We start from the raw sequence: 13,675 nt of genomic DNA, 5'->3' as shown, positions 1-13,675 counted from the left end.
CTTTTCCTTAATTATTGGAACAATAATTAAGAAGGCTCAAATTTTTCCCCTGTCCCAAAAATGTACATTTTTTTCTACATTTTCATTATCTGAAAGAATTTTACAAAAAAAGGACAGCTTTAACTAATTACTCGCAAAAATAGTTGTTTTTCGCTACCTTAAAACTGAACATTCTATTTTTTTTATTTATCTTAGTACTTTATTTATTTTCGGCTTTTTTCCGTCTTTAAAGTTATTTTAAAGATGCATTAAGCCTTTTTTCATGTTTTTTCTTCGATTATATGGGAAAGTAGGCTAAAAAGAATTCGACTATTAAAAATGTTTTTCCTCTGGTTATGAGGGAGATACTCATAACTGGGAGGTTTTCTTCCCCCCATTTTCTAATTTAACCCAAACAAACATCTAAAGCAGTACAGTGGATGTTTTCCATCTTTTTTTTTTTTTTTTGTAATTGCATATATTAGTTAAATTTTTTTTACAACCATGTACCAAATTCTATGGTTTTTACTCTGTTATGAATTTTTGAAAATAAACTTGTGATTGGTTTTTTTTTCAGCTTCTAGTCGACCTACCATGAACACATATGTGAAATTCCAAAAACTAAAACTTTGACAAAAGTAGGCAAATAAAAGTCTAAGTATAGACAGGTTTAAATAAATCCATGAACTCTTACCTTTTGTCCATCAAGTAGTAGATAATAGGATTCCAGCAGCACTTGGAGAGGGAAATTAGGTAAAATGTCAATTCGGGTTGAGCTTGCAGTGCACGTAATTCCTCTTGATAATTGTAGTACAGAAAATAGCCAATATAATGAGGGAGCCAACACACACCAAGCAGTATACCAAGGGCATACATCATGCGGGCTCCCTAATGAAGAAAGAAAAAAATACATTAATTCTTTAAAAGGGGTTGGTGGACGCTTTTACCTAAATATTTTACACTAGTCAAGAAAGTTCAAATGTTTTCTTGGTCCCAAAAATATACATTTCAATGTACATTATTATTATCTACTAAAATTGTACAGCTTTAGCTAATTACTAATAAATACAGTCACGAATGGTAATAATACTTTTAACTCAATTATTAATCACGTAATGTTCATACAGTAATGTACCAGGCAGGTTTGTATCTTATGATTTTGGTACAGTTCGGTAGTATTTGTACTAGAGAATATCATTCATGTTTGTGAAAACCGTAACAACATGAAGGACTCATTGAAAAAGAATGACATTTGCTGCACAGATGAATCAAAAAGCTATAAGTAAACGATCGAAATTATAGACCAATGAAATGATGCGTAAATTAATATCGAGTGTATCTACCCCGCGCAGCTACGAGAGCCTGTACAGCACACGTTTTGGCAACGAATCATAGACGTGCTGCATGTTACTGTCCAATCACGGATTGTATGGAATTTTCAAACGTCCAAATGAGACGAATCTATGTGAATAAGGGGGAAAAGTAGAAATTTGATGCTCGTATTCCGCTCATTTGAATGAGACTCTGCTTCTGCAAAAGCTGACATAGAAAAAAAAAAAAATAGATTCGTCCATTTCCGGATGTAAAACTATGTTTGTCTTTCCATACAATCCGTGGTCAGACAGTAAGCTGGAGAATATCATCCCATATGGCTGCAAGCTGATGCAACAGATCATTCGCATCCAATGCCGGACGAGACACATGGGAGAGTCTCCGATCAACATGTCCCAGACATCCTCGATGGGCGACATACCCGGAGAACGAACAGGCCAAGGAAGTAGCGTACCCTGTCGTGCACCAAAGAACGCTCGTAAATTACGGGCAACATGCGGACGCGCATTATACGACAGAAACACTGCACCAGGAATGCTCTGAATGGTACCTCCGGCGTCTCAATGTCTCTGATGAAGCGATCGGATTGAGATTACCTGAAACTCGATATAGATGGGATCGCCCTTGATATCCAGCAAAGCCCCAGAGCATGACACCTGGTGTTATGCCGGTATTACTGTGATTTGCGTTAGATTTAAGACTTTAAATCAATTTAAAACAATCAGCTTCATTTACATAATTTTTCTAAACAATGTTTTTATCTGCATTTCAGTTTGACAACACTCTTAAGGTATTGTACGTGCTGCATTCTTCTAGATTCAGTGCAACAATTTATTCTATGTTTTTGATGTGTCGTCGTTCGTAGTTACGTTATATGTTTAATGTGTTTGTTTGCCAGTTTTACTATTAGTTAAATCTTTTTTATGAGAATACTGCCGAGCTCTGCTGAGTAATTTAACAAGTTACGGTCCCAGGCGTATTCTTTTCTACTGATAAATAGAAAAATTTCGACTCTAGTGTTTGTAAAACGGCGGAAGAAAAAGTAACCTTCGTGAAACTTAACGGCACAAATTATGAGGTTTTGAGGTTTAAAATGGAAATGTACTTGACTGATAAAGACTCATTGGATGTAATAGTACATGATATGTCTGAAAAGTCAGGTGATTGACATAATGCTCGGATTAAAGCTAATAAATCAGTCCGAGCTAAAATTGCGCAGTGAGCTAAAGATAATCAGCTGATCTATATCAAGCACGAAGAAACTGCAAAAGGTATGTGGAATTCCTTGCGTAAAGTTTATGAACAGAAGCATTTAAGTACCAAGATATTTTTACTAAGAGAATTGTATACATTGAAATGCGAAGAATCTGCTAACAGGAAAGATTACATTCAAAATATTTTAGAAGTTGTCGATGAACGTAGGGACGAAACTGTGAAATTTAACTTTGAGCAAAACGCGTTAAAAACAGCTGTAAAATCTAAGAAGATTAAAACTAAAAATTTCAAGAAGATGTCTGAAAATAAATCTAGAAGCGTTTGTCATTTTTGTAAGAAGCCTAATCAGATAAAGAAATTTTGTTATTTGTGAAGGGCGGAACAGCGCGTAAAGTAGAAGACCATAAAGTCAAGAAAATTTTAGATGAAAACAGAGAATGCAAGCATATAGAAGATAAAGATTTTCAATGTTTTAAAATTAATTCCAGGAAGTCTTGTAAAAATTGGTACATAGGTTCGGCTTGTTCTGCACATATGACGAATGGTAGAGATTTCGTTTTTGGAAATATGAAGTCAAAACAGGGAAAAGTAAGACTTACTATTGGACAGCTACTGGATATTAAAGTAATAGGTGATGGTTTTATTGAATACGAAGGCACATATAGTAATGTCTGACGCATACACGTCCATCGTTATAGTACAGATTAAATCTAAACTCATCCGAGAAGAAAAACAGTTGCCAGTCCGCACCCCACTGGACGTTGTGATTCGCCAACTGAATTCGGAGGCGACAATGGTTGAGGGTTAAAGGAATCCTGTATAGGGGAATCCTTGCATGCAGGCCACGGCGCAGCAGACGTCGACGAACCGTATATGAAGCAAGTGTGACACTGTCGCTCGTTCCGTGGCGTCGCACGTAGGACTATTTGTCCAATAAAACCGGGCAAAAACCAAAAAATGAAAGTTTCTCGGAAGTTATTTTACACCTAATTCACATAACTGTTCCATCAAATGACAATAGTAAAATTTTCACCTGTTATCTCCCACTTGTAGTACACCAGTCGAGACATGTTTGAAATTGCTCGCTTTTGTTTCCGACGCTTTTCGTTCTAAGTTTTCGGTTTTGTTCTTATTGAATTTAAATGTGACGCTAATTAGCAAAACAAATTTGTTAAAATGGAAAACAAAGGTATGTAGCAGAATCTAAAATCCTGCTGTGTTGATAAAGATTTGTTATTTACTGACAGTATGAAAGTAAGTCAAAAGTGGTTATTGATTAATTAAATATTTTAAAATTAAATAACTTAAAATTAAGGTTTTTTATTACTTTCCGCGTCGAGTTGTGCGACACTATGGGCATAAAATTTAGACTGCTTGATATGCAATTCTATAAAAACATCTTCTGCCCATTTCCGCCATTTCGTTTTATAGGAGTTTTAATTTCGTGAGTAAGAAATGCTTAACAAAGTTCTAGCTACGTGCCTGGCAGCTTAAGGGGTGTTTGAAAATGCCCAAAAAGGATTAGGTATGTTAATAAAAAAAATCTTAAACATACTCTACATTAGGCCTTAATATACTAGTTAACACTGAGCTCACACATGCATCGAAAACAAAAGGAGGTTGAGCTCGCGAGGGATTAAATCTGTTATCTTTACAGTTATGAAGGCTAACCATATCAAAAGCTGCATCAGTGCAACTACACAGATCTTAATCACAGTATTACTACGCTGCCAGGTTTATTTTGCCCCAACTCACTATAACAAAAAAAAAAGTGGTTACCAGTATTGTTCTGTGCAATGTTACGCGAATTCTGCAGTGCGTAGTATCACTGTTTTAAAAACTCAAATTGTTGGAGAAACCTTGCCCTACGGTTTCAGTTGAATTCATAAGCGCATACGTAAAGATCAGAATCGCCGCAGAGAACTTCAACTCTTATTCGGCCTTTGGAGCCGAGCGGTAAAAGCTCTTGCTTCGTGACCTGTCTGGGAGATTCGCGTTGTGGGTTCGGACACCACTCAGGTTACTTCCTCTCTTAGTGCAATAAAAATGTCTCGTTTGAATATTTTAATAAATAAAAAAAATGATATACATTGGTTGGGGAAAAAAGCGTGAACTTGATAAATATCGATTAAACGAATAATTAAGAGCAAGAGCTGTAAGGCAGGGGTTTCTGGATTGATTTTTTTTAATACTGTTACAACGAAATTTCGAGTACTGTGACCGACTGATTTATTTTAGAGCTTCCAATTAAAAACGTATAGAGAGAAATGATTACTTCATCATTCAGTATGTCTGGGCAATTAATACCATCGAGTACTTAACTTGAATAATATGTCTATTTACACTTAAAAATGAGTACCCGTTCAAGAAAGTGGGTTTAAAGCTAAATGTTTGCTAATGTGTAACCTTTCAAGCAATTTCAATGTAAAGTCTACAGAAAATTCTGGTACAACCTAACGCAGAAACGAGTGAGACGCGACGCTATAGTTTCATTACCGTGATATAACCTTCCACAAGCGATGTGTAACTCGACACCAGTTATATCAGTTATGTTACTCCAGAGTAATGGAGGCAGCGAGGCTGCTACCGATTTTATGGAATAAGGTTACACTAAGATTTTACAGTGGTGTAGAGGAACTTCGCCGCAGTCTCCTGGATGTGTAAAACGTGGATGACTCATTTAAAGAATTTTTTGCTGCAGTCGGCAGGAACGAAAAGATATGTTATACAGATATTTTTATACTGCTTAATTATCTATACAATTGATTAAATGTCAGTCCTGTGTACGGCTTACGCATACCAAGTTTGCTTTCAATTAAAAACATGCGGATAATCGTGATAACCTCCCTCCCAAAAATCACACTTTTAGGGAAAAGAGGTTTAATTCTGTGCACTTAACTTCACACAGTTCTAATGACGTAAATATATAGCACAGTAAAAAACTTTGCGTAACCTTACTCCATAAAATCTGTAGCAGCCTAGCTGCCTCCACTGCTCTGGAGTAAGATAACTGGTATAACTGGTGTCCAGTTACACATCGCTTGTGGAAGGTTACACCGCGGTAATATAATTATAGCGTCACGTCTCACTCATTTCTGCTTAAGGTTGCATCAGAATTTTCTGTCTGCTTACAGTTAAATTGCTTGAAAGGTTACACATTAGTAAAAATTTAGCTTTCAACCGACTTTCTTGGTACTCAATTTTAAATGTAAGTTGACTTATTATTCAGTTAACTATTCAACGGTATAAATTACCCAGACATAATGAATGATCAAGTAATAATTTCTTTCTATACGTTTTAAATTGAAAGTGCAAAAATGAATCAGTAGGTTACTTGGAATTTCGTTGTAACAGTACTAAAAAAATCATTCTAGAAACCCCTTCCTTACAGCTCTTGCTTTTAATTTTTCGTTCAATCAATATTTATCAAGTTCGTGATTTTTTCCCCAACCAATGTACATCAATTCTTTAATTATTTGAACATACAAACAACCTTTTTTATAGCTGTAAGAGGGAAATAACCTGAGTAGTGTCCGAACCCACAACAAGGGTCTCACAGACAAGTCGCAAAGCAAGAGCTTTTACCGGTAGGCCAGAAATGCCCGTTTTCGTTACGCTTATAAGGGTTTTTTACTCTGCGCCGACTCTGAAGTTCACGCATGCGCTTTGAATTCTACTGAAATCATAGTGCCCCTAAGTAATACTGAAACGTTTAGTCATCGTTTCATCACGTTACAACTGGTTGACATTTCGTTGCCGTTTTCCAGGGAGTGTGTCAACAAGTTGATTTATTGATTCGTTGCAAAAAGCATAATTTTTTAAACGTTACATCACGTTGCAAATTTCTTAAACTTGAAACGTTGACAAACAGTTGCAAAAGAAACGTTACATATCATTACTTATCGTTGCATCTTGCCTTGTCTTTGGCAACATCCGATTCCTGAGGGCCGTTTTCAGTAAACATTTTTCTGGCTTGCTATGCCGCCATTGTATTTTAGCTTCGCGATCTCTAATTTTATATTTTACTTTTAGCAGTAAGTGCTTTGTATTCGTGTTGATATACTTTTTTGACAAAAAAGTGTCATCACGTATTTTAATGAAGTTGATGAATGACTACGCCGTTAATTGGAGATTGAGTATTTTTCAAATCGTACTTTTACTTATTATGTTTGTTTGAAAAACTAATGTTTGGTGTTTCTATTTGAGTATTTATTCATTGATTTCCAGAAAGGAAAGTTTCCTTTTACTAAAAACTGGTTTCATATTAGCATATTAAATGATCTAAATTTCTTTGTATTGATTTGTTTATGAGTTCAGAATAAAGTAGCTTCAATATTGTGCAATTTTGCTGAAGCTTTTGATGAAATTCAATTTAAAGCTATAAAAGCGATGTATGATACCATTTTTCACTTATTCAATCGACTTTTTGCAGTATTGATTTTTACGAAATAATTTTTTCTTATTTTTTTGTCAGGTAACTGTGGAATTATCCTTAGTAACAATATTGCAAATTTTTGTTGAAGCGGCAGATGTAAGAGGATTTTTCCAAAACTTTCATGCCTTTCGAAAATTATTTCTGGAGTTTTATTAGTAATAATAATAGTTGTTTTTTACAAGTTAGTTTATGAAGAAAGTTTGTATTTGATTTGTAATATTATTGTTATTTTTTGAATATTAATAGAACTCCGCTTTCTATAATGCAAAATGAAAATTTGGCATGGCTATATGTGATATGCTCTGTTTATTTTAAAATATGAGAAATGATCCTACAAAATATTGTGAATAAAGCAACAGTGCGAGAATACTCGAACACCTTTAAACGGAATAACAGATTTGTAAATTGAAAAAAAATATGTTAGCGATTTTTTAAGGATATATTAACAGTAATTGCATTAACAAAAAATGCAGAATACTTACTGTGTTGAAAATTAAGGGGTGGGGGGGGAGGAAGTTGGTTTGTTTAGTTCTGAACGGAACTTCTTGTTCTTTCTTAATTTAATTGCTTTAAAATATTAAAACTTAACAGCTATACAAAACTCTTTCTTGTTGTTTATAACAGGGAAAATACTTCTTTTTAGTTCAGTAACTTTGTTAGTAATCTTAAGCACTTATGTACTGTGGTTTTGAGTGATTTTCAGCGTATTTAAATTATATGTTTTTCTTCTTTGGGAGAAGGAGTTTTTTCGGACTGTTTTCGTTATTATGTCGGGATTTACGAAATCGGGATAACGGTTTTATTACTTCAAGAAATACGCCCGTAGTTAACGTAAAATTTTGTGTGCATATTTTTAAAAAATAAAACATTTTTTTTTCTCTAAACTTCAAAGTGGAATGGGAAATTTCCATACGCTCAAAGTTTTTTTTTTTTTTTTTGGTTAAACCTAGCCTTGTAGGTACAACAAGTAATCGTATACAGTAAAGTCCTGTAACAAGGTTATTCAAAGGAACTCAAATTGTATTCGGAATATCGAGAATGCTATTGTATAGAGTTTAAACCATGTATTGAGGGGAATTAAATTGGGACTAAAAATGTATTTCGATGTAACTGGATTTCACTGTATTTTAATGGTGCTCAGTTTTTTTTTTTTTTTTTGTATCTGAAAGCCGTGCCGCACGTTTATATGATTATTGTAGACTAGAACTGATAAAAAACTTCAAAATATTTCTTTTTTTTTTTCTTTTTTACTAACATGGAATCATATGTAAAAGAAAAACACTTCAAATCAGTAATTGTTATCTATACTTGGAAGTTTAATTTATTAAATGCGATGCATACGTTTATCAGAAATCAAATTCTGAATATTCAGTTCGAAATTTGTGTTACATCGTCACTAAACATGCTTTTTTAATTGACCAAACAGCATTCGACGTTGACCAAAAAAAAAAAAAAAACGGCCCTACGTATCAGCCTCACGTAGTCTATCAGCTAGCAACCAAATTTCGACAAATAGCGTCATTTCTGCGATAAAGCTGTGTGAGGTGTCGTTTTTTTCAGTTTTTTGCGTAGATTACGAATATGCTAAGGCGAAAATCGAAATCGGTAGCTTTTTTACAGTAATTGCCAAAAAAAAAAAGCATCAAAATCGTCAATTTTTGAAGTTTCGGTTTTTTTGTCAAATACAGTGACTTTTACAAGAAAAAAAAAACAAATGAAAGTTAGTCAGTCTTTAATTATGTGCTGGGGGCTCCGTCCTTTGCTCGATTTGCTCGCTAAGCCCCGTTACCGGCGGTGGTTCAATGCCGCCTGCAGCGGGTGGCAAGTTCTAGCGAAAAAAAACTGACTTGTTGCATTTAATATATGTAATAAGTTAGTCAGCAAGTAATTACATAAGGGGGGCTTCGCCCTCTGCTCGATTTGCTCACTAACCCACGTTAGGTAACTACGGCTCAACGCCGCCTGCAGGGGGTGGTTAGTTTTTAGAGAAAAAAACTGACTTGTTGCATTTAGTAAGCAAAAAAGAGGAAAACATTTTTTTAAAATTATTCTAAATAGTATGCTAAATGAGGATTTAACTATACTTGGGGCAAACATAACCGGGTAGCTTTGTAAAGGCTACGCTGATCCTAATCTCAAAATTATGACACTGCCAGTTTCGGTTTTCCCGAACTATACTTATATTGAGTTTTATAAAGATGCAATGTTAAAGAAGAATATTTAAGATTATCTTATTTTAATTGGCTTAAAAATCGTTGTCGTCATCACTCCCAATCTCCTCACAATATCCAGTAATTATAAAGACGTGACTATCTGCATCATATTCTTGTTTGGCACATAAGCAGCCGCAGATGTCAGTACATGGCAGGTTGACATCCGAGAATGGACATACTCCTTGTTACCACTAGAAGACGGTTAAGAGTCAATTGCTGTACGTTGTAGAAAAGAATGTTCTCGTTGAACTCGAGTATCCACAAAATACAGCGCCTTTTTTTTTTTTTAATGAATGTCCTTGCCCTGAAAAGTTAAAATCCCTAACGGTCTGACATTCAGCGAAATTGGCGAAATCATCTTCCAAAAGATAATTGATGGTCGTGGGAAAAGATTTGATATAGTTTTTGATAAGTACAAAAGATTTTGAGCTAGCTCATCGTCAAAATGATACGATTCTAGCATTGTATGTAAACATCAAAAGAGGCTTCAAAGTTAGGTCTTGGCTACAGTTTCTTACAGTGAGCTCCAATAAAACTACTTTATTCAGTTCCTGTTGGATTTGTGCGAAACACCTGCATACCAGTGTCAATTACAGGAAAGACAATTATTTTTTGCTAATGATGAGAAATGCTGGAAAATAACATCAAATGGAACTAGTGAATGCATGGAACTAGCTTGCGCCCTCGAAGAGGCTGACACAAGAACAGCAATACATGCCTCAAATGTTGGTTAGAGCATCAGCCTTGCAGCATAGTTGTTCATTCGGATGACACGGATGTCCTTCTCATTCTGATGGCGTTCATTCATAAACTAAACTGCAAAGTTTATGTTCGAATGGGAAAGCAAGATCGGATGATCTTCCTTCAGAACGTTACCAGAAACAGCTAAGCTACCAGGTGGCTGCACCAGTGTTGATCTGATGGAAGTCATACTTGGACTTCACACCTTCAAAGGTTGTGACAGCCTTTCGGCGTTTTATGGAAAATACAAAAAAATGGACTATTCAAAATAATGGTCACCGCATTATTTTATATTGAAGCCTTTAAAAACCTTGGTGATGAATGGACCGTAAGTGAGCTTTTTAATGCAAGCCTTGAACGCTTTATATGTGAAATGTACGGCGGTTCAAAAACTGGAGACTTAAACAAGCTGAGGTATGATTGGTACTGCTCTAAAGGAGGCATGTTTTTCCTGAGCTCTTGCCTCCTTGTAAATCTACATTGAGTCTCTAAGTCAAGAAAGCCAACGACCAGGCTGCAGTATGGAGTAAAATTCCGGTTCAATATCAGTTTGTTTCAACGTTAAACGAACATAGTTGGAATGCTGAAAACGATAAAATTGTTATAACTTGGCTTGGGAGTCGACCCTCACCCGAGGAAATCATTGAAATGATATCGTTCAACAAATGCAAAGTTTGCCAACATGGAGTATGTCCGTGCTCGGATGTCAACCTGCCATGAACATCTGCAACCATCTGCAACTGCTTACGTGACAAACAAGAACTTGATGCAGATAGTCACGACTTTATAGCAACTTGGATATTGTGAGGCGATTGGGAATGACGACGACAACGATTCTTAAGCCAATTTAAAGAAAGCGAATCTTAAATAGTCTTCTTCTTTAACATTGCATCTTTTTAAAACTCAACAAAACTAACTTGGTAGTGTCATGATGTTGACATTGGGATCAGCACAGGCTTCACAATGCTACCAGATTAGGTTTGCGCCAAGTATAGTTAAAAATTATTTTGAATAACTTTTGAAAAATGTTTTCCTCTTTTTCATTTATTAAATGCAACAAGTCAGTTTTTTTTTTTCCGCTAGATATTGTCACCCGATGCAGGCGGCATTGAGCCACCGCCGGTAGCGGAGAACGGGGTTAGCGAGCAAATCGAACTGAAAGCAGAGCCCCCAGTATATAATTAAGGACTTACTAACTTTCATTTGGATTTTTTCAGCTAAAAGTCACTCTAATTGACAAAAAGTCGAAGCTAAAAAAATTGATGTTTTTGATGCTTTTTTCGGCAATTACTGTACAAAAGCTACCGATTTCAATTTCCGCCTTTGCATATTCGTAATTTACGCAAAAAAAGAAGAAAATGACACCTCACGCAGCTTTATCCCAGAAATGACGCTATTTTTCGGTCTAGCTGATAGACTAACAGGCGCAGTGTCGTTAAATAAATATCTGCTCCGCTACTATGGAGCTAGTTTATGTTAAGCTCTGGTTTCCTAGAAGCGAAATCAGCGAGCTTTGGCGTCGCTACTCGGCGTGACGCTGAAATCCAAGCCAAGTGATTCCGACGTGCCCACTCACGACGTCGATTTAGCTCGGGCCCACATGCGCAGAAGAATCAAGTTTTCCTCTCGGCGATAAGCGACGCCGAAGGTCGGTGATTCGCTCCTAGGAAACCAATGCTTTAGCTCACGTAACTTAAGCCATTTAAATCTGCAATATTTCAATCGCATTAAGTCAAAAACAGGAAAGCGACGGATGTTAGACCCCTACCATCCTTTTCAGTGCCCTCGACATACGTACGAACCTTTCTTTTTCTCCAAATGGAAAGAGCCCGTCCCGTGTAAGATATTCCCAACCAAATCAAGACCGAAAGTCTTGTTTTTAGATTCTTTTGCAGTACTAGACTAACTTGCATCGCAAAGAGTAGATCTGTTACTTTGATGCGTCGTAACTTCCGGTATGAACGTCTTTAATCTAGAGTGAGTTTGCGTCTCTATCAAATTGAACTAAACAAACTAAATCGAATGTGTTCATTTCTATCTGACGCAGTATACAAACTATTAGACGATCTACTCGGTCGATTCAGAAGAAGAAATTTTAGAGTTAGTAGTATTAAAACAAACTTACCTTCTGTTCAGAGTGAGTGCCGGAGTTTCCTAAAGTCTCACGGACGCAGCCAACCCAGATACAAGTAATGGCCATTGAACTCAGAGGAACCACATACGTGGCCATCGAAAAGACAATCTGATACCTGTTAAGAGAAAGAAAATTCACTTCTTTAAAACTCTACAAAATGTATTTCCTAATCTTTTTGCCCTTAAAACAACATTTTTATGTTCTATGAAGATAAATTCATTTTTCTTGCGCTTTTTAACTGTACACAAATTTTTATTAACTGCACTCGAATAAAATTACATGTACTGTATAAGGCGCCCATTAAAGTCCCTTGTCACCCGCCTAATTTTTGGACGGTTGCTGCTATCTTTATAAACGTGGTGTCTATGTACTAGGTATAGTAAGTCGGACAAATTGAGACTGCTCACAGCGCCACCTGGTGGAAACTGCAGAGTTAACTCTCGTATCTCAGAAACTCAACAAGATAGGGAAAAAAGGTGAATTAAAAAGTTTGACAGTTATCTATTTAGTACATTGACATACATATGAAAAATAGAACGGCTAAAACGTGCATTTGGTTTTCGTGATTTCACGTAGACTGTCGGATTTGTGTTCCTGTGACGTCACGAAATTTGGACGGAAAGAGAAATAAAAATCTTCCGCGTAAAACATGACACCAAAGTCTTAAATGAAGTTAATGTTACACCATTCGGTAGCACATGCTCGATTTACTATACCTAGATACCACGTATATCATAAAGTGATTTGTTCTTTTATTTAGGTAGCTTTACGGACGAAACTTTGAAAAAAAATTTCCACCAAACTTTTTTAAGGATGATTCTTGAATTATTCCCAAATTAGTACAGGAGATTAGGGAGTACTTCAAGATGCGTCTTTAAAAAGTTTGATAAAAAAGGGTTCAAAGTTTCGTCCGCAAAGCTACATAAATAAAAGAACGATCCGAAACTTGTTCTGTAAATAATTGGATATTTTCAGCCTATTGTTTTCTTACAAATACAATTGGCCCATTGAAGGCTTTCTAGAATAGAAAAAGAATATTTTCGATGAATTCAGATATTGTTATAATTTTTATGATGATCAGAATAATAACAAAATTGATAAAAAAAAAAACTTTAAAAAGTATAGAGAATCTGAAAAACAGTGTTGTTATAACTACAGTTGATAGGCTAGCAGTTTTGCCGTCATGTGCAAACATTTTTTATTAACGTATGCTATTTTAATGTCAACACATAAATGAAGGTTAATGAAGGAGAGTCCAGTCTAAAGAAAAGAATACATGCATTCGACAAAATTCTAAATACGCGTCATCTCAATTCAGATTTTCCCTTCCTTTTTATAACTGTTAAATTTCATAAAAGTACATTAAAATTCAGAATCGTTAATAGTGGAAGTTTCGTCCCTGCTACAACAATCGAGCTGGACGCATTTTTTTTTCTTCGAAGAACTTAAAAATATCTTAATTGAAATAGCAGAAGAAAGTAGTTTCATAATTTTGAACAACCAAAAAAGTCTGGACTTCTTAAACAGTGTTAAATACGATATTCATAGCATTAATAATTTTGAAATTTTGAAAATCTTTTCACTAACACTCCCCATATGCTCATAATCGACATTTCAGTCAGGATT

General features: G+C 35.5%; 1 protein-coding gene across 1 annotated transcript in view; it reads right to left on the bottom strand.

Moving 5' to 3' along the window:
- LOC129220669 (tachykinin-like peptides receptor 86C) overlaps positions 1–13,675 on the bottom strand; it is a 117,021-nt gene that overhangs the window by 71,465 nt on the left and 31,881 nt on the right. The window contains exons 3-4 of the mRNA XM_054855102.1: positions 12,041–12,164; positions 674–867 (exon numbers count right to left, since the gene is read on the bottom strand). Coding sequence (XP_054711077.1) covers positions 674–867; positions 12,041–12,164 — 318 coding nt within the window. The remainder of the gene's footprint in view (positions 1–673; positions 868–12,040; positions 12,165–13,675) is intronic.

This window comes from Uloborus diversus, chromosome 1 (assembly GCF_026930045.1).
Source record: "Uloborus diversus isolate 005 chromosome 1, Udiv.v.3.1, whole genome shotgun sequence".
NCBI classification, from domain to species: Eukaryota; Metazoa; Arthropoda; class Arachnida; order Araneae; family Uloboridae; genus Uloborus; species Uloborus diversus.
The sequence above is the reverse complement of the archived record's forward strand: the minus strand, read 5'-3'. Positions and strand labels throughout refer to the sequence as shown.